Source organism: Scardinius erythrophthalmus, assembly GCF_964197995.2.
Source record: "Scardinius erythrophthalmus genome assembly, chromosome: 18".
In the NCBI taxonomy this organism is placed as follows: Eukaryota; Metazoa; Chordata; class Actinopteri; order Cypriniformes; family Leuciscidae; genus Scardinius; species Scardinius erythrophthalmus.
In genome coordinates, this window is record NC_138238.1 from 28,699,788 (window position 1) to 28,726,533 (window position 26,746).

The following is a 26,746-nucleotide window of genomic DNA, read 5'->3' on the forward strand; positions in this document are numbered from 1 at the left end:
TCTGTCTTATATATATATATATACATATATATATGTATATGTATATGTATGTGTATGTGTGTGTGTGTGTGTGTGTGTGTGTGTGTATATATATATATATATATATATATATATATATATATATATATATATATATATATATATATATAGATAGATAGATAGATAGATAGATAGATAGATATTTATATACATATATATATATATATATATATATATATATATATATATATATATATATATATATATATATATATATATATATATATATATATATAATATAGCGATGGAGGGCCAAAGCCGGCGGCACCGCCATCCCCGGTGCCTTTAGGTAACTAAAGGCTCCGGGGTTGCGGTGCCACCGGCTTGGGCCCGTAATCGCTGCTCGCAGCTATATTTAGGGCCCAAGCCCTGAAAGGGCGAAGGCCCTATTGTTTTCGGTAGGATTATTAGGGCCCAAGCCCTGAAAGGGCGAAGGCCCTATTGTTTTCGGTAGGATTATTAGGGCCCAAGCCCTGAAAGGGCGAAGGCCCTATTGTTTTCGGTAGGATTATTATTATTAGGGCCCAAGCCCTGAAAGTATTATTATTATTATTATTTTGTCAACCTTTCGGGCACTTTTGGGGCCCTTAACATGCTCGAAAACTCTTGAAATTTTGCACACACATCAGAACCCGCGGCCATCAGGGCCGGACTGAAGCTGGTACCCGGGCGTGGCAGGGGGGCTCGACAGCGCCCCCTGGAACGGGATCCAAACACGTGTCCATAAATCAAACACGCTTGCATGTAATAATATGAAACTCGGTACACATATAGATCTCATCGGGCCGAACAACTTTCGTGCTCTAAGTTTTACGCCAGCCAAACAGGAAGTTGGCTATTTAGCGTTGTTTGGAAACGCATGCTGTGGAATTTAATGTACTCCTCCTAGGGAATTCATCGATTCGCCTCCAAACTCGGTGTGCATGAAGTCAAGACATTGAGGATGCTAAATTGCGGACGGATTTTTGATATCTCGAACGGTTTGGCCGTGGCGAGGAAACAAATTTATGGCGAAAAAATGAAACAGGAAGTGTGTTATAACTTCTGCATACATTAACTGATCTTGATGAAACTTCAGCAGTGTGTTCGTTGTAAGAGGCCGATCACATGGATGTGACTATTGTGAGTCAAAGTTATAGCACCACCAACAGGCAGCAGGAAGTACATCACTTTCAAAATGCTTTGAAATCAGTGTCTTATTTTTACCCGATTTGCTTCAAACTTTATGTGTACAATGTAGACACACGGCAGATGTAGACCTGTGAAAGGATTATTGATATCTTAGATACTGTTGCCGTGGCAACGCATCAAACTTTAATATTATTTTTTGATGCTTTTGAGACTCTTAACATACTTGAAATTGCATGAAACTCAGACACATCACATTTATTAGCCCGTAGACATGTGCAAAGTTTCAGAAACGGGCGTAGTGGAATGGCTCAGTAGCGCCACCTTTAGTCAAAAATGGGGGCTTAGTTTTTCCTAGAATCACAAAACTTGGTATGTGTATTGTTCTCATCAAGACGGACAACTTTCTAATTTACATGAACCATCTCCGACCAACAGGAAGAGAGATATTTTGGTTTGAATGTGGATTTTCTGAAGAATTTTCTCTCCCTCTCTCTGTGTCTGTGTGTGTGTGAGGGGAGGGGTGCTCAAAAACTCTTGAAACTTTGCACACAGGTCAGAACCCACGGCCATCAGGGCCGGGCTGAAGCTGGTACCCGGGCGTGGCTGGGGGGCTCAACAGCGCCCCCTTGAACGGGGTTCTAAAACTTGATCCATATATCAAACACGCTCGCATGAATTAATATGAAACTCGGTACACATATAGATCTCATCGGGCCGAACAACTTTCCCCCGGTCAAGTTTTACGCCAGCCCAACAGGAAGTCGGCAATTATTGGTTGTTTGGAAAACGCTTCCTGTGGAATGCGAAGTACTCCTCCTAGAAAATTCACCGTGTCCCCTCCAAACTCGGTGTGCATGTAGTCAAGACTTTGAGGATGCTAAATTGCGGACGGATTTTTGATATCTCGAACGGTTTGGCCGTGGCGAGGAATCGAATTTATGGCGAGAAAAGAGAAACACGAAGTGGAATAACTTCTGCATACATTAACTGATCTTGATGAAACTTCAGCAGTGTGTTTGTGGTAAGAGGCCGATCAGATGGATGTAACTATTGTGATTCAAAGTTATAGCGCCACCAACTGGCAGCAGGAAGTGTATCACTTTCAACATGCTTTTGACAAAAGTGGGGGGGTTAGTTTTAAATACAGTAAAAAAAACTCAGTTCATATATTGATCTCATCGACCCGGATAACTTTCTAATTTAAAGTCATTAGCTCTGACCATCAGGAAGTCAGATATTTTGGTCTGAATGTGGATTTTTTTGCAAAATCAGCCTCTGAATTTTTAGCCACCTTTATCTAAGTGGTTATTTTATTCCCACCAAACTTTTTCAACATGATAAAAATATATTAATGATGCTAAATTGTGAACGGATAATAAATATCTCAAACGGTCTTGCTATGGCGAGGGATTAAAGTAATGTCAAAAAAGGAACCACTAAAAGGCTCATATATTCTAAAAATGTAATTATACACCATTTATTACTATATAAAAGTATACAAATATCAGAACTTAACTCATTTTATTCTTTTTTTTTCAATTTAAGAATGAAGTTTAAGTTTAAAAACTGCCAGAATGGTTGTTTAGTCTAAACAATAAATAAATAAAGTCAAACATAGTGCTATACTGCCCTCTTGTGTTCAAAATCAGGTAGGCCTATTATATCTATATAAAAATATACTAGGTATGTGACGGTGAGAATATTTTACCACCGGTTAACTGACGTGTGACACTGCTGGGGGCTTTTTAATCGCTAACTTAAAAACGAAAGTAAAATATGTTCGTCCGCACGGACATTGATAATGGTGCGGAGCAGAGCGAGCGTTTTCAATAAATTCCTATGGAAGGAGGAATGACCTAAGAAACGTTGACTCTGTTCTGCTCGTTCCTCGCTGAGGACGCGCACCATTATGAATGCCTGTGCAGCCGTGAGCATTTTAGTTTCATTTTCGGGGCGGATTGCTTGAATGTATTTTAAAAAAGCACAATGTTGTGTTTTATTGCTACTGTACAAAAATATAAGTTAACACTTTGCAGTTTGAATGATGTTCTGAACAAAATGACAGAGTATGTTTTTTATGTGTCCACTGTTCAATCGCGCCCTCGTTTTAGTGATTCCCAAGTTATTTTTTCATTTAAGTTTTTTTCATTGTTCTAATCAGGTCAGGCAAGTAAAATTATCTGTGTCTTATCCCTTACATTTTTATATAATTATATAAATATATAATACACTACTGTTCAAAAATTTGGCGTCAGTAAGATTTTTAAGCTAAGTTTCTTCTGCTCACCAAGGCTGCATTTGTTTGATTAAAAATACAAACAAAAACAGTAATATAGTAAAATATTATTCCAATTTAAAACAGCTGCTTTCTATTTTAATATATTTTAAACTGTTATTTATTCCTGTGATCAAAGCTGAGTTTTCAGCATCATTACTCCAGTCGTCACTGTCACATGATCCTTCAGAAATTATTCTAATAAGATGATTGATGCTCAAGAAACATTCATTATTATTTTAAATGTCGAAAACAGTTGTGTACAGTCTTTGATGAATAGAAAGTTCAAAAGAACAGCATTTATCTGAAATCTAAAGCTTTTGTAACATTAAACACTACCACTCAAAAGATTGGGGTCAGTAATCATTTTAATTTTATTTTTGGAGGAAAGAAATCAAATAAATCAATACTTTTATTCATCGAGAATGAGTTAAACTGATCAAAAGTTACAGTACAGACATTTATAATGTTAAAAAAAAATTATATTTGAAATAAATGCTGTTCTTTTGAACTTTACATTCATCAACGCATTTTGAAAAAAAATCTTTACACAACTGTTTTCACCATTGAAAATAATAATTAATATTTATTGACCATCAATCATCATATTAGAATGATTTCTGAAGGATCATGTGACACTGAAGACGGGAGTAATGATGCTGAAAACTCAGCTTTGATCAGATAAATTAATTACAGTGTAAAATATTTTAAAATAGAAAACAGCTGTTTTAAATTGGAATAATATTTCACAATATTACTGTTTTTGTTTGTATTTTTAATCAAATAAATGCAGCCTTGGTGAGCAGAAGAGACTTCTCCTAAAAACATTAAAAATCTTCCTAACCCCAAACTTTTGAACGGTATATTATATATATATATATATGTATGTTTGTATATATGAATATATATATATATATATATATATATATATATATATATATATATATATATATATATATATATATATATATATATATATATATATATATATATATATATATATATATATATATATATATATATGTTTGTATATATGAATGTATATATATATATATAAATATAGCTGCGAGCAGCGATGGAGGACCAAAGCCGGGGTACCGCCACCCCGGTGCCTTTAGGTAACTAAAGGCACCGGGGTTGCGGTGCCACCGGCTTGGGCCCGTAATCGCTGCTCGCAGCTATATTTTCATTTTTTTTTTTCATAATAGCTCAAACCACATGAATTTGATCTTTTCAATTCTGATTTGGGTCACTTCTATGTGTGGTAATAAATCGGATACAGGTCTGATGTTTTGCAATGCGACCTCAGTCTGAATAGTCATACCGGAATTCATGCGACTCTAGATCAACATTCGTCACAATTCTGCACACATTTTACATACTGGTGGTTCTTTGGTCACACTGTGAATATGGAAGACGGGAGCCAAGCTAGTCAGTGGAGAGATGGTGAGCTGTAATATTAATAAATATTACAGAGACAACTCTATACAAACAAAAATGTAAGGTTACACTTTATTTTAAGGTGTCATTGTTACAGTGTAATTATATATTTAAGTACTGAGTAATATTAAGCAACTACATGTACTTACTCTAGGGTTAGGGTAGGATTAGGATTTGGTTGAGGGTTAGTTGCATGTAATTATGCATAATTTACTGTTATTACTATGGTAAGTACATGTAGCATATGTAACAAGGACACTGTAAAATAGTGTTACCAAATGTAAGGAAAAAAACTGTACGAGAAAAACTTCTCATCCTCGCCTGCGTCCTCCTCATAGCCGGCGCACCTTATATGAACACGTAAATGTTGATTTAAGTAACCTCTGTTTGCTTCAGTATAATTCCATGCTGCGTGACGTCTTTGTTATTATTCTTTTTCGCGTGAGGGTCAGTTCAGGATTGGGACCTGTTCAGACTCGAACCGGATACTGGCAACATTTAAAAAAATAACATGACCAGCCAAAAAATAAATGAAAAAATCAGATCATAGCCTAAGTGTGACCGATAAGAGAGACAAAATTGGGAATTGCTTATTGCACTTAACTTTTTTTTTAACAAGCACATCAAGTACTTTTAGTGACCATGTCAAAAGCAACATTTTGACTTCAGTGTGTTGAAATACAGTATGAAATAAAGACAGACATGCATGAGAAAGCACTTACCTATCAGGGCTTCAAAACAGTTTGCCATAGCATGTCGGAGGTCTGACTCTCGGCAAAGGTCAGGGCCGTGAGCATATAACATGAACCGATCCAACTCCAATTTCTGGGGATCCAAAACAATGATAAAGATTAAATAAACACAAATATGAAATTATGTGCTAAATACACTCACCAATGCCTTCAAATTAAAATTCATTAAAATGATTGAATTTCATTAAAGGGGTGGTTGATTGTGATTTCACTTTTTTCATTTTAAATAGTGTGTAATGTTGCTGTTGGTGCATGAACATTATCTGCAAAGTTGCTGCGCTGAAAGTTCAATGTAAGCAGAGATATCGACTTTTAAAAATCAGGAAGTTTAATGCCTACAAAAATGACTCGAATGGGACTACAACGAGGTACTTCCCGGGTTTTATACGTAACTAACCCATGCAAAAAAGGGGGCATGGCCATATTTCTGCGGCTTTGTCGAAGAGGAGTTATAGTGGAGAGCTGTAGCCATGCTGTCGAAAGTGTGTTATTTTCACCCAGCTGCCAGGTCTTCTGTGTTCGGGCTTCATACGGACGCTGTAGTTCATCAACAATGGCTAAAATTTATGTTTGATTATGTTCCTGAAAATTTCAATCGTAATAGCTCTCTGTGCTGCGCATTTTACGGAAGACAGCTTCCAGAATCTCCAGGAATTCAATGCCGGATTCAACAAGAAATTGTTACTAAAACATGAAGCAGTTCCAACTTTACAACCAGAGACAGCAGTTGTTGGGCCACAACCTGTAAGTAAGACTTAATAATTTGAAATGTATTTGCATGTATAATTTCAGACATAATGTTTTAGTTTTATCAAGGACGTAAACAAATGCCAGCGCTGGCTTTAGTAGCCACTTACACGTACAAACGCGTACAAACATTTTGAACCTGAATTTGTAATTATGCACTAATTTTGTAAATGTATTTTCCATGTATATTTTATGACGATCGATTTGATAAAGAACGTAAACCAATGCCAACGCTGTTTGTTTATAGCCAGTTAGTTCGATGCTATTTTGTGTGTATTTAAGACAAACGTGTATAAAGTAAAAAAATATATATATGTAGCCTAATCGCAACAGCAAACTTCAAACTGCTGAAGTTAAAACAATAACTTTAAAAAACGGTATTACTCAGTCATTTATTCAGTTATATTAAATGTTTAATCAGGAGAAAACCGTATCTCAAAAGCTAACAAGCAGCAGTAGCATTTTCAAGTAACAGCATATCGAAATACATATATAATAATAGTAGATTAGAATAGAATAATAATAATAAAAAATGTACCATTCAGAAACGTTTTGTAAGAGCCGTGTTTGCGGAGGTTGCTTGACTCTTCATTGCCGCTTTCTGGGTCTGATATTTACATTTGACCGGAGCACATGCAACTTTCGCCCGTAAAGGTAATGGGCGTGAAGTTTCCGGACAACATGCACTACGCAGTTTAGCCAATTACAACACACCGGCCCAACTAACCAATCTGAGCCCATTGCCTGTTTCCGAGGGAGTGTTTTCATAGAATCAGGAAGTCAACCGGTCGTTCAAATGACAGAGGAGAAAGCGGCTTACAATAAAGGTGAAATTTATGAAAAATAAGACTTAAACAAAAATAAAAACCCCGAAGACATGTTATATTGCACCCCATAAACACAATCATGCAAAGAAAAAAAGCAGTAAACCACCCTTTTAAAAAGTCTAAAATTAATACAATTATACAAAAATCAGCTAATTTTAAATAAGCAATATATAATTTTAAAAAAGCATTTTCAGTTTCGATATCGGTTCTCGGCCAAGAACCTCCAGATTTTGCAGTTTCTGTCCAGAATTTTCATTTGGGTGAATCCCTAACTGAGACATCTTAAAATATGTCAGTGCCATTGTTGTCTCAAAATGCACCTCAGTAATGTTTTTTTAAGGCACGTTAATAATAGCTAATTGAAGTAAGTAAGGTCAAATCCTGGCTTAATCTAAACCCATCTGTGAAACCAGACCTTACAGCGTGTGTTTTTTGAGATAAGCTTAACGAACATACTTTTTACACTTTCTTTCCAAAAGCACATCTTTGAACATCTAGTAAACAGTCACCTTAGCAAGCATAGCAAGATGCTGATTCTGAACGATTGCTGTGCGATATGTGGCGAGTCCTCCCTCCTCCAGACTTGGGAACAGGTAGTAGAGATGCACACTGGAAAAGAAAGTACGACAAATATAAGACTTACAACAGGCAGACAAACGAAAGCTTGAGCAATCTGTGCAACAGCTCTAAAATCATAAAGACTTCAAAAACTTCAAAACCACTTCAAAAGCTAAACTCAGTGAGACATGCTCTATGTAGCCACAGATTTATAGCAATGGTGAAAGGTCAGAGATCTCACCTGGTCAGGAACTCAACAACTGCATCACCAAGAAACTCTAACCGCTCATTATGATTGATTCTGTTAAAGACCGGGATAACACATTTACAAAATCCACATATTTGCTTTTTTGAGTTGTTATAATGCCTTTTCATGGACAAAACATACATTTGATTAACACTAAATGGACAAAGTTACAAAAAATACATTTCTTTCACAAAAAAATAAATAATATTAATAAATAAATAAATTAATAAAAAGCCACAAACCTGGAGGGTGATGGGTCATCCTGGCCCAACCGTGACATAATATTGATTAAGGTGTTGATTCCTAATGGAAAAGGGACAGAACCGTCAGAAGAGTGGGACTTCTTAAAAAAATGCTCTCACATACATGAACAGAGAGATTTGCAAACCTTTTTTCCTCATGTACATATGATGCACTTTCCGGTCTCCATATTTGGGCTGGCGTATGCCACAGTTGGACAGAGAGTTGCGAGCATGGTCAGGATTCATCCCAAAATTAAGATGATGACTGGGGTGAGTCATTGCCAACTTAGCAAGAAAGAAAAGCAAAAGAGAAACAAAGTGAGAATTATAATACATAATGTGAATCACAGCACTGGCTGTTGAACACAGTGCGCAATAATGAACTTTTATGGCCATTAAACACTTTAAAGCAAGGCTACATTCTAACTCATAGTAGTAATTACATTGATCCTGCAGAACAGTTTTCAGTTCTTAACACGTTGTTGGGTGTTTAGTTCAAAAACAGAGGCTTAGATTAAGGCAGGATTAGGCCTTAGTTCAATTAGCTGTTCAATTAGCCTTAGAAAAAAACATTAGGCCTACTGATGTGCATCTTGAGACAAAATGACACCGACATATTTTAAGATGTCAGTGTAAGTTTCTTTCAGGTAAAACAACTCAAACATGCATTTTAGTCCAGGGGTTAGTCTTTTTATAGTCTATCAAAGACTTACACTATCAAGAAAACAGCAAATATTGTACTATTTTGTATTTTAACATTGCTAATGTAATGTTATACTTATTTCTACTTATTTCTAGTTTATTTCTCATCAAGTTAGTACTTTCTTAGCATTTTTTACATTTATTCCAAAATTACTATAAGAATGCAGTAACAAAAGTAATATTTTATGAATATTTATTTGTTAACTGATGTTTGGCTGGTCTTTTTAACAGTCAACTTTTTTTTTTGATCCTCTTTTGGAAAACGCTACTATGGATAGAGAATGTTTTTAAACGTAAACGCATTTTTCAAATTAATGTAGACGTAGCCTTAATTCCACCAAGCTGATGCCATCGCACGGGCCTCTCTACAACCTATGCTACAGCATATGGGGAACGAGCCACTCGGTAAACCCAGTGGCGCTACTAGGGAGTATGGACTCGTCTTTGTGTAGAAATGACCAGGGGAGTTATCAGCAGAACTGACATCTGACAGGAGTTATCACATCCTGACGTCACGTGTCTTTACGGGATGTGTGTGAACGCACTCACAGACTATGGAAAATCCCGGGACACATTATCCGTGTATTTTCCGGAATCTCTGTGTGAAAGGGCTTAAGGGGCCATTTACAAAACCCCCCTTTTCAAATAAAAACAGAAATTTGAATGTGTTTAGGTCATTCATATACACAACAACAGTGTTTTGAGGGCCTGAAAATGCTAACTTTTGAAAACAGGGTTCAAAGTGCAAGTTTTTAAAAATGACACCATTATTGTAAACTACAAAATCGTGAATTTGAGAAAACGGTGACGTCACGCGCATAAGTATTACGTGTTTAGTCTATAAGTGCGTAGCTTCTTCACAGAGTGACCAACTACTGAATGCCAACTACTGGCCTGGCATGCATAATACACTGTTTTTATCATTTTGACAACGTTGTTGTCTGTATGCGAAAAACACAAAGGATACACTTTTCCACTTTTAGTACATCGTTGTCATGTAAATGTACCATAAGCACCATTTGGTAGAAGGATATAATGCCCAAGAACTATGACATTTTCCTGGATATACTAAAAACACACAATATTACAGGAAGAAAAACAACCCTACAAAAGACTTTACACTTTCTCTCTAACCTGCAGCAAGCATCGTTCCTTGAACTTGTAACCGATCAGCTTGTCCAAATGCATCAGGCACTGGTGGTAGCGGATGTGGTGGGTGAGAACTGGAAGCATCATGGCGTGCTGCAAAAAAAGCAAAACCTAAGTCCTCTGAACACTCTTAAGACAACAGCATGTGTGAGAAAAAGTGTTTTGTACAACACATTAAATATCTACAATAAAATAGAAAAATAAAATATTATAAATATTCTAATATGGAGACAAATATTTGATCCAGATCATTATTTATGTGCTTTGATTTAAATATTTAGTGCACTAATTTAAATATAGCTCAATTCACAGATAACTCAATTACCAAGATTTGAATGATGAATCATGTCTTTTTTCATGCATATTTATAATGCAGTCCGCAATTGCAATGAAATGCCAATCAAGTAGTTGTCCTACAGATTTTTTTTTTACTTTTCAAGTGAGTTTTCTAAAACAGGTTTTAATTGAGACAAGCACAATAATGAGTAAAGTGACATAAATGTAAACTAATAATCATTTAAAACATTTTAGCATAGACCTGCAACAGAACAAAATGTGAAGAAGAATATTTTCATTATTATATTATATATATATATATATATATATAAAGTAATTTATAAAAATCACTGTTTTTATTAAAATCTTAAATTCAAATGTGCAAGTTTATCTAAAGAAAAATTCAAAGTTTGATTTTGACATCCCTAGCTCACACACTGTGTGGGAGTGTGTTTATACCTGGCAGACATCAGAGCGGATACCAGTCTTCCAGAAACTCTGACTGCTGAGCTCCACTGTGACCTCCCTTCTCATCGTATTCTTCTGCCTGATCTTCTGCAGAGCTTCCTGTAAATCACAGTTTTTGGACACAGTATTCACACCATTAAGACAATGTACTTACACGTAATGCACAGCCTTGATGTGGTATTTAAAAAAAAAAAAAAAAAAAAAAAGAATTTCTAGAATTTTTTTTTTTACAAAAAATAAATCATGCTACCCTTCCATCGTGGCCATATTTATTATTTTAATGCGTCTGTCACATTAGCTATTTCTAAATACATAAACAGCACACGCAGACACTTACCTCCCTTTGCGTTAACTTCTGTTTGTCAATTTGTTTAACCTTCGGGCTGTTGGCCAGCAGGTGGCGCAATTTCACGTAACTCTTCCACAACTTTTGATACCTGCAATGAAAGCAGTAATCAGCAGCATTTAATCTATTTCATCATTATATTATTATGAAAAACATTATTCATGACACTCATGGGCAAAAAGAGCCGAGCCCATATATAGAATTCAAACTAATACTAACTAACTGTTGGATTAAGGATGAACAATTAATCAAAATAAAATGGAAATCGTGATACGGCTTAGTGAAATTATCAAATTATACTTCTACGCTACGATTTTATAAAATAAATAAAACTGTTTCAGAGTGAAGTGCAGCACTGTGTTCATTTAAACAAGCAGCTCATGATCCAGTGTCAGGATGTCTGTTCACAGAGCAGATTTACTGAGTTTGGGTCGATTATAACATGCTTATAACAACCAGATTTGCAATGAAAGGCATTTATAAACTTTTTGCCAACAAAAGAGAATCTTCAAGGGCTCCCTGCAGTTTTTCACCAAAATAAAAGCTTGAAGATTTTATTTAAATAATAGTATTGTAATTTTACAGTGGTACTGCAAAATAAATTATTTTCACAAACACTTTTTTATTTTACAGAATAGCATTATCACAAAAGCAATATACATATTATTATAAATTGAGCAGAATAAGTTCACAATTTAAAAAAAAACATACTCCTAATGATTATCTTATAATCATACTGAATGGGTCAAAAACACTGGGAATGTTGCCTAATATAACTCAATATTTTTTTTAACTCTTCCCTTTTTCCCCTGAAGTGAAAGAGGTTTGAGTTGGATGCATTTGATCTGTGCAGCTTGCGGTGGGCTCAAGAGAAATATTCACTAAGAAGATGAACTTTCTTATAGGCTTGGTATACTACCGGTTATGAGGGACAACAGAAGTATGAAATTTTATACAGGTTTGAAAGGGAAACTATGTTTATGAATATTTAGGACCTATTTTTCAGTGGCATTCAGTGTGGGATTTGTCTGTTTGAATCATGTTAAATAGGACATTTCAAATGGATACACAGTTTTTTCTTCTAGGAGTTTGTTAGACTAATCAGATTAGCAAAATTTCGGTTTAAACTTTTATGAAATTAGTTGTGCCGCACATCCCTAATTATAAGAAACACTTCAGAAAACCCTTACCATCAGAAGTTAACCTAACAAGCAAGAAGAGAAGTGGCGAATGCTCGTCACACTTACTGTGGGTCTCCGGCATAGCTAAGCTGAGCAGGTCGGATACCAAAGTGCACAATGATGGGGAAAGTAATGACACTGGAGTTGAACTGCTCGCGGTCTAACTGGTCAATCCTCACAGAGCTGGGTTTCTGTGTGAGTATAAGCACACACATAAAAACACATTAAAAGACATGACAGTGGTATTGAACTTATAGACCGCAGTCAGGTTGCAAATTGCGGTAAACAACTTCTCCCATGAAAATCTCACCATCAGTTTTCATTCGATGACCATTCGCAATGCGTGGGGTTGTAGTTAATTCCTTCACTGAAGTAGTTATTTTTGTATTACTTTTTTCACCTCGTTGCTGATTGGCTTGGTTCATAGCTCATAACGCTTTAACAAAGGGTGAGATTCAATCAGCTCCCTAGCTTCCTAGGCCGTGAATCAGTATATCGTGTTCACGAATTCGGGCACTGGTAAGGACAATATAAAACGCTGGCTCATTACACATTGGGAACTCGGTGACTATTTCCCACGACATGACAATGCCCTCAATGTGCACCATCACTACTGGTATTTATAAACAATAGCAGAACTGAGATCTTTCTGACATTATTTTTTAATGCTATTTAAAGTACAATATGATAAATACTTTGCTATGTGTTAGCTAGACCTCTCTATCGATGTATGTTTATGCTGAAATATAATGCAATAATGGTTTGTATTTTAAAAAACATCTTTCACGTGTCATTATGTGTGCAACTTCAGTTAAGGGGGAACATAGTGAGCACCATATATGCCCCATGGTTTTCAGGGTGCATTGTGGGACTTTTTAGGGACTTTTTTTGGCCGACACTATAATCAGTGCCCTGACTACTGAACTAAGGAGCTGATTGACATGCACCAAAAGACTTTAAGATCCCTATGAAAAAAAATTAATGAAAAAAATATTTCCCAGACCAACTAAACTGAAAAAGTGGATAGGCATTAATGCACACTTTTGACATGCAGAACATTTTAAGCAGAAAGGTTTTAGCTACTGATGTCAGTGTAGAAAGACTCTATTCACAGACGCATCTCACCCATTTCTTATTTTATTCCACGATGTTTCATCATATTGAAAAAGGTTCATTGACTTCCTCTGTGCCATTATCTCACAGAGGCATTTAAATATTCAGTCTGCTCCTGACTTGTGTAAATGTGTTTTACCATGCCAGGGTTGGTGACAATCATGCCCTTGCACTCCTCAGCATATTTCTGCCACTCCAGCTCCTCCCACTGTAGCATATTTGCGATCTCCTCTTCGGGAACCAGAGGCGTGCTGCTGCGCAGCAAATACAGCAGCACCTGGTGCATTGACAGCACCTCCTTTCCTCCATCTGACACACATGAGCAGACAGGGAAACCACTGTAAACAGGATTATAATTTTATAATAAACGGAGCAATTCGCTCCCTCACAACATTGGTGCTCGGGCCCTAAAAAATATTTTAAAACACCTTGTGTGGACATGCACATTATTAAGCTGAATTGGCAACCAAATTTCTTCATCGAAGTTTGAATAAAACAGTGGGTTTCATTTGTATAAAAGCTCATTGGTGTTTACACAAGAATCTTGTCAAATTACTACTACCATGTCAAAAAAAAAAAGATGTATTCCATCATTTACAATTTTTATTTACTTTCCCCAGCAGCACTCAAAAGGAGATAATACAATGAATATGCTGATGGGTTAATTCAGTACAGCAAATCATGATTCACTGTAACGCTTTATAAAGCACTGAGAGTGTCTACAAAAAAACTACATGCAGCTCGCTGATAAATCAACACATTCTTCTTCTGGTGCTCAATGGCAGTTACAAACCACCCGTAAAGGTTAATCTCCACCACTATGATTTTACTGTAAAACTACTTAAATATAATTTGGTTTGCAACTTTAAATTAACTTTCACCAACAACTTTTTTTGCTGACACTTCACCCAACTGGACATTCATTAGATTATCTCCTTTTGTGATCCATGCAAGTAAGAGTCATACATAATTTCTTTTATAAATCACTAAGATCTCTTTACTGCTTTAGGTCCCAATTGGTATAAATCACTGTCCATGATTTAGGCCACGTACACATTTAGTTGTCAGTTCACCTTTTAGAGCTTCAGCCTGTGCTGTACACACAATTCAGTAATTCACGGGAGTCACAACCACATTCTACAACCGAATGAACTCCCAATAAAAACAAAAACAAAAAACAGGTTGTAACATCCACAACAAAATTTCTATGCAGCGTGTACAGAACCAGACTGAACAACTAGTAGTTAATGACGTATTTATAAAGCAAAGTCTCTCTTCTGTATGTGTGGTGCAAGAAAATTACAGAGAAAGAGGTACGAGCCTTGACTCATTTGTGTTGCATTGTGCATTGTGATCTTACTAAAAAAAAATTACATCCAACTTCTCCCAAATGACAGTTGTGACACTCTTGAAGTGGCTTTCATTTTTTTATTGATAAAGTGTTTTCCTTATTGTGTTGACATTACCTATTAAAACAAAGTCGGATGGGGCATATCAAAGGACTAGCCCTATTTTTTTTTTTATGAATGGATAATCAAGAAAATCGAAGTTAATTCAGTTTAGTAAGTGTTTCTCTTGAAATAATACTAAAATTCTAAAATATATTCTTGATTACTTTATAAATAATATCAGTAAAGATTTCACAGCAAAAAGACTGACTGAGGACATTTTTATAATTATACTAAAGGCTTTTTTGCTATCAGTCAGACAACAGAAGGCATGTAGTAGATTGTTTTGTAGTAGAACATGTTGAGAATTTAGAGGCCTTAGAAATTTGTGTATCAAATATGATACATTCTGCTTTGTAGGGTTATAAAATTAATAACATTTTTACACAAAAACTTTAGTAAAATTTTATCTGATATAAAAAGCATCATTTATTTTACAAAGTGGATAGCAGCTTTACATTGCTTCTGTCATTAGTCATTCCATTTAATTCATAAGTTCACACAAATAAATTGTTTTTTTTTTTAAAGAATTCCAGTAAAAATAAATAAAAATCAATCAAGTAAATGTCTTTTAAATGGTTAGCAAAATGACATTTTGTTCTCCGCCATCTACCAATCATTTGGCATCTGCATATGAGGAAATGTTCACTTTCAGCTGTAGTGTATTTGCCCACTTTAACAAGCTGATTGACTGACACAATCACAAAGCAACATCAATCAAATGGAGAGAGAGGCATTTAAAACTCACCCGGGAGGAACCGAACAAACCGTGGCATGAAATGAAACTTCTGACAACCTGAGGGGCCGTTTTCTTCAGGACCTGTATGACAGCAAAACTATATTACTATGGCTATATGGCAGGAGTTTGCACCCCTAGCCAATAATGTGTTTATGTATAGCTGTGTGTGCATGTGCTTGTTACCTGTGAGGTTCCAATCGTACAACTCTAAGATGTCTTTAAACAGGTATGAGGAAAACAGCTCCAGGCCTTTTACGCAGTAGTTCTGGTCAAACATAACACATTACAATAGCAGAGCATTTGGGTCACTTCACATGTGCTAGAAACAACCAAGATGTCTAAAGTAGCACTCAAATTACAAAGTGATTGGTAAGGAAAGCAAGAAAATGAAATTGCCATAAAATTCATTTTCATTAATAATTGTTAACAGTTAAAAGTGTCAAGATATGTTTGTCTCATTATGAGAATGTTAATTGTATATATAAAGTGCAAATTAAAACAAATTATAACCATTTGAATGTGATGTGGACAATGTCGAAAAGTTGAAGATGTGGACAGTGTCAAATTTAATAACAGACCTCAGGTGACATCTCTTCTATAAAGTGGATGGTGTAATCAATGTTGAAGCGAATAACCCGACACAAAGGGATCTAAAACGGGGAGGAAAACACGTGTCGGCATGTTAAATCTCATCAATACTCACACCCATCGATACTGATTTTACTCCATAAGCACTTTTGAGATTATGAACTTAAATACAACTGATGATATATAACAGTATCTGTGGAATGTTGTCAATTGCCACTGAACCTCCTTTTCACACTTCCCTCAACAAAAAATCCACAATAATGTACTCGCAAGTCAATTAGGCGAGACATTCACAAAAGTTTAAAATCAGAGATCTACAGCACAGAATAATTTTTCTAGGTATGCAAGAACCAAAAAGCACTGCAAACATTCTACTAAACATTTTCTTTTGTGCTCCACAGAAGAAAATAAGTCATACAAGTTTGAAACATCATATAAATGAGTGAATGATAAACTAGAACATCAAGAGTTATTTTAGCTGTTGGACTAGTTATAAGCAGAAAAACTTCTTATATGTTGCTGATGTAATATCTATTAGTGGAGTTTGCTTTACTGACTGTCACAGCATGGCTCATCTGCTGTCCTTGTGTATATCATGAAAAGGTTTTATTTTTTTAACTATTGCACAAACCACAAGTAGATCATGTGGTTATCTAGTTTGAACGCAACCATGCAGCAGTTGTATGCTTACATTATTAAGTGGTGTGTGAGAAAAGCAGGAAAAGCCCTCAAACAGGTACTCGTGATCATCATACTCAATAACCGTGGGTCTATCTGTCTGAAAGAGAGAGCAACGGTTACATTGAATGGTAGAAACAATATGAAAACATAAAAAAATTATCTGATTGAATTTGTTAGTTTAAAGGGACAGTTCCCCCAAAAGTGAAAATTCTGTCATTAATTGCTCACCTTCATGTCGTTCCAAACCCGCAAGTTCATCTTGGGAACACAAATTAAGATTTTTTTTTTTTTAAATCAGAGAGATTTCTGACCCATTGGTGTGCACAGGGGGCGCTTGAGCCCCTGCCCCTTTAATCGTGAAAGCAAAAGTGCCCGTTTCGGTCGTATAGCATGATTTCCCCCAGGTCTTTGCACGCCATGATTGTTCTTACCCCACATACACTGAAACGTCACCACTTTCAAGGCCCAGAAAGGTAGTAAAGACATCGTTAAAATAGTCCATGTGGTTCAACCTTAATTTTATGAAGTGACAAGAATACTATTTTTATGCCCAAAAAAACAAACATAAAGTCACATGGACTATTTTAACAATATCTTTACTACCTTTATGGGCCTTGAAAGTTGTGATAAAGTTGCAGTCTATGGAGGGGTCAGAAAGCTCTCGGATTTCATCAAAAATATCTTAATTCATGTTCCGAAAATGAATGAAGGTCTTACAGGTTTGGAACAACATGAGGGTAACATGAGTAATTAATGACAGAATTTTAATTTTTGGGTGAACTAACCCTTTAAGACAGCACAGAAACCTACCAGGAAGTTGGTAGGTGGGGACACGGTTATTCTGTAGTGGAACAGCTTGCCGGCATTGTTATTCAATGGACGACACTGTTTCACCGGCTGTAAGAGAGAGAGAGAAAATCACCAATCCAATCAGCTTGATATCCCAGACAGATGATTGACATTTCAAAATGCTGGGGTTAAACAGAAAAAACCTGAATACCAAGAACAGCACAATTATGATAACACTGTAATCACCATTACATCTAGAATTTACTTTAAAAGTTATTTTTTTACAACTGCATGTCAAATTCTTCATATAGCTACACATCTAAAATAAAATGAGAACAGTTCCTAAATGATTGTTAATTTTCACTGGTGTATAAAACAAATACAAAGGCAACAATGTCTAACATCAGACAAAAAAAGAGCTAAAATTCTGTGAAGTATCCTACAAATAAACTGACACAACATAAGTGAAATCTGACTCTTGCTGCACTGTGCTGCAACTCTGCAGCTAAGTTTAGTGTAGCATCCGATTATCTAACTGAACTAAATGGTTTTTACTTCTATAAAGAAGAAAAACGGCAGTGGGGGCAGTGCCCAGGTAATGTAATCGCTGTACGGCCGGTAACAACGACTACAGCAGCAAGCCTATGCTGATAGGCGATGCAGAGTTCAACCAAAGTACTACATGTGAGAATATTTACTACCAAGTGCTCGCAATCCTAGGTACATCATGGTCCCATTCATGTAAAAATCTAGATCATTGTTAAGGGTTCACAACTGTATCATTTCAGAATATTACATCTTTTTCTAACTCCTCAGCACAAGCTTCTAAAGCTTCTCTCTCCTGTACCCATATTGTTTGCGCTTTTCATATTCTACAGAAGTTTGTTGTCTTATTAATTCTAAATTTCAGAAACATTCAATGCATATGACAGTGTCTAACTGAATTCTAAACTAGGTTTTTAAAACAGATGACTCAGGTGACTCAATAAAGGCATGTAGGCCTATACCTGTTCACCAGGGTAAATACTGTGTCGAATTCCAGTTCGTCTGGCTTTGGCACTGCACTTGCATAATGGTCCATCATTCATCTGAGATTTAAGCATATGATCAAGAAAATAAGAATACATGTAACTTCATTTTAAACCATAGAAATACACTTACATTAAACAATTTAGAATTAGTGGTTAATTCAGGAACTCTTTAGATTACTTTTCCTCTCCAGATTTGAAATCAGTTCTGAGTGAACATCACTGGCTGTGGCATAGATGTTTACTATTGCTTAAAGAGAACCTTGCAGAGCAAGTCAGTAAAAAGTGTTTATTGATAAAAAATATAATATTAATAGAATTTGTTTAGGTATTCCAAAATTTAAATTAGTATTTCTGGATTCATTTTCTGGCCTATAGTGTCCAGAATGGTCTGGTTTTAGTTATTTTAATTTTGATGCATCACTAGTTTAAAGGGGTCATGAACAGCATCTTTTCTAAATCTTATAATGTTCTTGGAGGTCCTCTTATAATGTTAGCAAGATTTTTTTTTAAATATCCTAATTTAGAAGAAATATGCTATTTTCTCTCTCATTTTTGACACTCCGTTTTGATGCCGCATTTGACAAGTTTTGAAAGTAAACGCCCACTGCTATGACTGGGTAACAATCATTTTTGCATATTCAAATTATTTTCAACATTCCCACCACTACATGTGGAATTGTTTTGAAAATGGCAACCACCAGAGACTGATCCTGAATTGGAAGCCAACTAATCAACCTACAGATCAAATTCTAAGGATATTCCAGTCTGCAACAGCTTGGTAATTAATCATCTTTATTTATAATTAAGTATTTGTAAGGTAGTTATTATATTAGTGTTTAAACAAAGACGATATAGAAAGGTGTTTATTATCTTGTTTCATAGTTGAAACATTTTCTTAATGTTAGAATCACAAAAAGGGCAATGCAAAGACTATGTTTTTCCACAACTTGGCAAAACGTTTTGTAATGTCTACTTCTAGGAGCTTGGTTTCAATAAAAGCTGTTTTTTTTACTTACGAGGAAGTTTTGAGTTCTGAAACTTACAGGATATGTTTATAGTACAATGACCTCTTACATGTCAAAAAGATCAAGGAAATTTTGATGTCTCAATTCATGACCCCTATAAAATGGATTTGAGCAAAACATACCATAAAACCTAAATTTCTCAGCAAAGAGTCTGCAGTGAGGTGAAGCATACCTGTCCGGGGTCATTATACCACAACTCTTCATGGAGGCGGTCAGGGTGCGCTTTCTTCCTCTTGATCTCAGCGATGACATCAAACACATCTGAGTCAGAGCTACTGGAGCAGCTGCTACCACCTCCATCAGACTCACACTCTGATTCGCTGGAGCTCTCTTCTTTTAAAACAAACCGACAATCATCTTTTACAGCATGCCATTTTTGATTGTATAAAATCTCATCTTCTTAAACAATCTCTTGTCTTAAACATCTGCTTAAATGTTGATAATATTCTTTAAGGTCTTAAGAGGTCATGAAACACTAAACTACATTTTCTCATATTTTAATAAGGATATGTGTGTTGCACATCATAGAAGACCATGTAACAACCATCCGTTAGTTTTAATTGTTTCATTTTAAAGCTAAGCTGTGCAGTTTCGCAATGAGTGGACAAAACTTTTTTGGTCCTGAGAGACTTCCAAAGAAGATATACATACATACATATTTGTAATGCTCTACTGGGTGGTTGTCCTGCACGCTTAATAAACAAACTACAGCTGGTCCAAAACGCAGCAGCTCGAGTTCTTACAGAACCAGGAAGTATGACCATATTAGCCCGGTTCTGTCAACACTGCATTGGCTCCCTATTAAACATCGCATAAATTTTAAAATATTGCTGATTACTTACAAAGCACTAAATGGTTTAGCTCCGCAGTACTTGAGCGAGCTCTTAACGCATTATAGTCCTTCACGTCTATTGCGATCTCAAAATTCCGTCCAGTTGATAATACCTAGAATATCAAAATCAACTGCTGGCGGTGGATCCTTCTCCTATTTAGCACCAAAACTTTGGAACAGTCTTCCTACTATTGTCCGCGAAGCAGACACACTCTGTCAGTTCAAAGCTAGATTAAAGACACATCTCTTTGACCTAGCATTCACAGAATACACTATATACTTCTATAATTCAATGTTAGGCTGCATAGATTAGGTCAGCCGGAACCGGGAACACTTCCCATAAATCCTGATGTACTCGTTACATCATAAGAAGAATGGCATCTACGCTTATTTTAGTGTCTGTGTTTGTCCCGAGGTTTTCCCGCAGCCTGCCGGATCCAGGCCGTATCCAGATCTGATGAAGGACCTTCGCCTGGACCCGATGACAACGCAGTGCTGAAGTGCCAACTAGTCTCTCCCTATGGAGGATCCCTTTACCACTCTACAGATAAGGCGTTGTCGGGAAAATCCATTTCGCGTTCCTACCCCGAAGTGACAAAATAAAATAAAATTCTTAATCAAAATTTATAAGGAAAGACAAGTACTTTGTTTAGGCTTGGTTTGTAGGGAATTCCAAACCTGCGTACATCAAACGCACATAACTATAGAACCAATTCTTAATGCGCATGTGAACGCCATCTGCGTTTCTCACAGGTTCGCGTTTAAAGTCTGTGTAGAGAGAATAGTGTGGTCTTAACGGCCCCTAATTTAATAACAAATGATCGTTGCGACGGAAGCAAATCAATCAAAACTAACTTTAGCTGGAAAATAACTTTATTAAAGAACTCCTATAAAGCCAAAACAATCTCTGTTACCTTAAATTATACGTTTATCTCTGTAAAGCTGCTTTGAAACAATCTACATTGTTAAAAGCGCTATATAAATGAAGATGACTTGACTTGACTTTAAATATTCAGACAACTTTAATTATTGATTGCTATCAGGACGTGAAGAGACGTTCAACAAGTAAAGTGTTATTTTCATTTTCCAGGTTTAAAATCTTCGTGTTAGCGCCACAGGATGTGATATTTACTTACACCTATATTACATTGATAACTCATTGGTGTCTGTAACAGATGCATTAACGGATCAAAATGAGTGTTTGTTTTTTGCTTTGTAAGAGTAATAAGTTCTCTTCCATAGACCCAAGTCCTCGACAAATGCAATTCATCCACATTGTGGCTGCAATCGGTCTTTATGGCTCCATGATATATCCAATCAAACAGCGCAAAATAGGCCTCAAAAGTTATTAAAGATGCAACAGTGAATTCATTTATTTTCAATGAAGAGTACAAATGTGAGCGGATGTGCATTTATTTTTGCATTAAATTGTAGTTGTCACAGGATAAGTAAAGTATGTTTAATTTACAGTGAGCTTACAAAACCATGTAAAATAAACATTCAAATTTATTGCGTGTAATGGTAAATTGCAGTGTGTGGGAAGCTTTAATGCTTTAACTTAATTTGAGTTAAATAAAACTGTTTGAATCAGAAGCCTTTTTGTGGATTGTAGCACTTTTTGTAGCAACTGGTGCTGAGACGGGGGGTCTCATGACCCTTTAACAGACAGGTTGAAACCCTCATTCGGTTTTGAAGTCCATATGAACCACTTAGTCATGTCTTCACCTTTCACTTCAACACCCTTAGTATAACAGCACTGGGAAGTTTTACTCCTCTCGACTATGCTTGTGGCTTTCAAATGACTCTTTTTACATTTCCAATTCAAGCAAAACCTTTTTTGCTGCTTTTTTTTTTTTTTGCTTTATTTTACATACAGATTGAAATAAAAAATGGAATAAACAATATTATGAATTATAAAATAAATATTTCGTATAGAAACTATATATGGAATCGAGTTGTTTAGAAATAGATTTGAGCCATATTATGTTGGTAAATATCATAGAGTAAACTGTGCATATTTGAAATAGTAAAATCTTGGAACACGATACCCTGATCCTGGTCCAGTTTGGTCTTGGGTGGATCCCATTTAGGCCTGGTGGATTTGGCCCGCTCCTGCCTTCGGCCAAGCTCTTCCTCAAAGCGCTCGTACAGATCTCTCAACTTACTGGTTCCCACGACTGTAGAGTCACCCTACGAATGAATAATAACACGTGAAAGATAAGTAAGAGCTCCTGAAGTCAAAGTATCTGATGTATTTTGGTCATAACATCATGACAATATTTGGTACAAAACTCTTCTGGATCATCTATAGTTCACATTTTAAAGGTGTAGTGTGTAATTTTGTTTAATGGATTAGTTCACTTCAGAATTAAAATTTCCTGATAATTTACATCCAAGTCATCCAACATATTCATGTCTTTCTTTCTTAAGTCGAAAAGAAATTAATATTTTTGAGGAAAACATTCCAGGATTTTTCTCCATATAGTGGAGCAGGTTGAAGGTCCAAATTACAGTTTCAATGCAGCTTCAGGGCTCTAAACGATCCCAGTTGAGGAATAAGGGTCTCATCTAGAGAAACGATCTGTTATTTTCTAAAAAAATAAACATTTATATAATTTTTAACCATAAAAGCTCCTCTTGCACTAGCTGTGATGCGCCACACATTTCGTAATAACGTTGAAAGGACACGCGTGACCGCTTGTGGAAGTACCGACCTAGTGTCGGTAAAACAGTCAAAAGCCTTTTCCAAAAAAAAAAAAAAAGGAAGTAAAAGGTAAAACAACGATGTTGGACGATTTTTGAAGTTGGAGGAGAAAATGAGATGGAGTTGTTTGTCCTACCCTTAATTTTCCGCCTACGTCAGCTTACCGCCTGACCTTTCCATCGTGATTACGTGGACGTGCAAGACGAGCATTTGTGGTTAAATATATATTTCTTTTCAGAAAATCACTGATCGTTTCACTAGATAAGAACCTTATTCCTCAGCTGGGATCATGTAGAGCCCTCTGAAGCTGCATTGAAACTGAAAATTGGGCCTTCAACCTGTTGAAGTCCACAATTTGGAGAAAAATCCTGGAATGTTTTCCTCAAAAACATTTATTTTCGACTGGAGAAAGACAGACATGAACATCTTGGATGACATTGGGCTGAGTAAATTATCAGGAAATTTTAATTCTGAAGTGAACTAGGCTACTCCTTTAATGAGTTTCTATAAGTAAATCATTGATATTTTGATAGTTCACTCCTGTGATTACCACTTGGTCCATTGGGTCATTGGAGTAGTAGTTCTCAGCATGTGTGCAGCGGATCCAGGCAGGTTTGAGTAACTCTTCCTCTCCTTTCTCCTCCTCGTGGCGGTCAGTGGACGTCTCCTCTGCCTCTCTACTCCTGCTAGAGTTCACAGATCTCTCTCGACTGCTGGAGGCTCCATCTGTTCTCCTCTCTTTCTCCTCTTCCACACGCCGGCGCTTTCTCTCTCGACTGCCTGAGCGACTGTGAATGTGTTTCCTGTGTCTGTCTGAGGGGGGCGAACCTGGCTCGTCTCTATGCCGATATCGTTCTCTGGTGGATGAAGGCAATATTACTGTGGTAAAAAATAACGGAACAGACAACCCAGCGAAAGTACTTATTAAACTAAGACTATAAAAGTGTGTATGTGTGTGTTTGAATCACACAAAAATGCAGTAAGATGTCATTACTTGGTCAACTGTAATAGTGTCAAAAGGACCCAGAGATGACACAAGCAATACTTCTTTTCTTTGCATAAATTAAAAATTCATGCAGTACCGGTAGTGTACTAATGACTCACAACTGGTGTTTAAACATAAAAACTGTGGGTCCCAAATGTTGTGTCACCACTTACTGTTGGGAGCAATTTGTAAAATGAAAGGCACAAAAAAAAATATTAATAGAGAGCAGTGAAGCGCATTACCTGCTGCGGTGTCTTGATGGCACGCGCCCTCTATCGTAGTCCGCTTTACACCGTGGGCTGTCTGACCGCCTGCGCTCTGAACTGCACCCTCTGTCCCGGTCCCGCTTCTCTCCTCCAAACTCACGGTCATGTCGGCTTCCATATCCTCCGTAGCTGTGGCCTCTGTGCCGGTGATCGTCATGGTGACGGAGTCTCTCGGGCGAGCGGGAGGATGTGTCTGTCTTGTATTGAGTGTTCGGGCGGGAGCGTTCAGATTTGAAGGAACCTCCGGGCTGCACGTAAGCTGGGTTGAAACTGGGTGGAGGGGGAAGCTGTGGCTGTGGAGGGTAGCTCATGGGATATGATGGCGAGTAGGGCATGGAAGGTGGCACTGATGGGGGCTGAGGGGGCAACGGTGGAGGGGGGACGGTGGGCATCATGTAGGGGTAAGAGCTCTGAACCGGGACGGAAGCCGAGCCTTCTGAGCTGCGAGGAGCAGGTGGAGGAAAAGGAGGTGGATCTGGGAAGACCGGTGGGCGCAAGGGACATTGGGGTAGAACGTTAGAACCCTGTGATGGTGGAGGGAAGTGGAAAGGCATGAAGTCAGGATGAGGTGGCATGTAGCCACTGCCTCCCTGAGGGTTATAGACAGGACCGGGAGCAGCTGGAGGGTCGTAGTGATAGCGTGGTGGAGGGGGCCGGTACATTTGGCCTGGAGCGGGTGGTCTTCCCCATGGGCATCCGCGGCCAGCGTGAAAAGACATCTGTAAAGAAGACATGGATGTAAGAAAGATATGGATATAGAAGATTTTCATACAAGGATGGGTTACACTATTTCAATGATCCACTTTAGACATTCTACTACTATAAGTAACTTTACAACTACATGTCATTAGAGTAGACTTATTAGTAGACTTTAGAATACTATTAGGTTAGGGTTAGATGTTAGGCCTGGTTGTGGAATAAGTTGACATGTGCCGGTAGTTGCATTGTTACACATTAGTCAGTAGTAGAATGTCTGGCGGGGCACCATGAAAATAAAGTTTTAGCAGATATTAAGCAGACAGACAGTCTACTAATACTCTAATGAGGGTTAGATTAGCAAAGTTACTTAGTTAGTGGAATGTTTAAGTGGACCATCAAAAAACAAAAATGTTACCCAAGTATGCGCTTGAACTAATCAGTCAGCACTGGAGAAAACCACATCTGAATTTTGTTATTTGTTATTGACTGTTTACTTGTCTTCAATAAATCCTTGGTCATTTTTTTAGTATAGTATAGTTTATTACATTAGTTAGCCTCGCTGTGCTGTGTTATCAAAGTTGGTACCAAGAATTGTGAAGTTTCATGAGTATCTAAAATTTTGATAATGTAACAATTTGCAGCAAAAATAACTACTGTGATACAGCCTTATCGTGAGATAAAATTACTTAGGCCTATAGTGTGATATTTTAGTAATCTTAAAAGTAAATTAAAAGTAGTTTTCTACGACTTTAATGAATGTTGTGAACACCATTGATTTAAAGGGATAGTTCATCCAAACATGAAAATTCTGTCATTTCTAATTTTCAAAAGGTCTTTCCAAACCTTGATGAATTTTTATATTTTGTGGCACATAAAATAATGTCCATAAAGTGGAAGTCAATGGTAACCAACAGTCCAACAGGGTCTGATTACCAACATTCTTCAAAATGTTCTTATTTAGGTAAGAAAGGACATAAGGGTAGACGACATAAGAGTTATTTACGGCATAAGAGTAAATAACAGAATTAAACTTTTTATGTGAACTGTCCCTTTAATTAAAATGCCCTCGTACCGATTAGAGCGAAAGACATTTCTTTCGACACAAAGGCATTTTCTAATTATGAGGCCAAAAGAAAACGACGTTTCTAGCATCGTGGATGCAGCGATTTACATGGGCCCAGTTTTTTTTGTTCGCTTTTGTGGTTGAGACAGTGACAATTTTGACATGGCAAGTGAAAAATTTAAGCACGGGTTTTGGCAGAGTCACGTCTTGTAGGCGTCTCGAAACAATTTATTATCCCTCTCAAATGCGTATTTTTTAATGCATTTTCACCTAAGTTAGTGTTTTAACACACTGAAAACACGCTCTGAAATATATCTAAGCTAACGTTAACAGTTACATCAATTTCAGCATCTCCTATGATTCAATGACAGAACAGCACTTTAATAAAGATGACGAAAAACTT

General features: G+C 36.7%; 1 protein-coding gene across 2 annotated transcripts in view; it reads right to left on the reverse strand.

Annotated features, from left to right (window-relative positions):
• The window catches only part of drosha (drosha ribonuclease III), a 65,371-nt gene that overhangs the window by 38,455 nt on the left and 170 nt on the right, over nucleotides 1–26,746 (reverse strand). The window contains exons 2-21 of one of the 2 annotated variants that reach the window (XM_081393057.1): nucleotides 24,558–25,300; nucleotides 23,881–24,187; nucleotides 22,675–22,816; nucleotides 19,967–20,124; nucleotides 18,746–18,826; nucleotides 17,760–17,846; nucleotides 16,960–17,046; nucleotides 16,259–16,330; nucleotides 15,864–15,945; nucleotides 15,690–15,761; nucleotides 13,633–13,802; nucleotides 12,447–12,571; nucleotides 11,191–11,290; nucleotides 10,845–10,952; nucleotides 10,095–10,202; nucleotides 8,405–8,543; nucleotides 8,259–8,319; nucleotides 8,011–8,070; nucleotides 7,721–7,820; nucleotides 5,608–5,710 (exon numbers count right to left, since the gene is read on the reverse strand). In XM_081393057.1, the coding sequence (XP_081249183.1) occupies nucleotides 5,608–5,710; nucleotides 7,721–7,820; nucleotides 8,011–8,070; nucleotides 8,259–8,319; nucleotides 8,405–8,543; nucleotides 10,095–10,202; nucleotides 10,845–10,952; nucleotides 11,191–11,290; nucleotides 12,447–12,571; nucleotides 13,633–13,802; nucleotides 15,690–15,761; nucleotides 15,864–15,945; nucleotides 16,259–16,330; nucleotides 16,960–17,046; nucleotides 17,760–17,846; nucleotides 18,746–18,826; nucleotides 19,967–20,124; nucleotides 22,675–22,816; nucleotides 23,881–24,187; nucleotides 24,558–25,300 (2,905 nt within the window). Of the gene's footprint in view, nucleotides 1–5,607; nucleotides 5,711–7,720; nucleotides 7,821–8,010; nucleotides 8,071–8,258; nucleotides 8,320–8,404; nucleotides 8,544–10,094; nucleotides 10,203–10,844; nucleotides 10,953–11,190; nucleotides 11,291–12,446; nucleotides 12,572–13,632; nucleotides 13,803–15,689; nucleotides 15,762–15,863; nucleotides 15,946–16,258; nucleotides 16,331–16,959; nucleotides 17,047–17,759; nucleotides 17,847–18,745; nucleotides 18,827–19,966; nucleotides 20,128–22,674; nucleotides 22,817–23,880; nucleotides 24,188–24,557; nucleotides 25,301–26,746 lie in introns of both variants that reach the window. The other variant, XM_081393056.1, reaches the window with a different exon arrangement.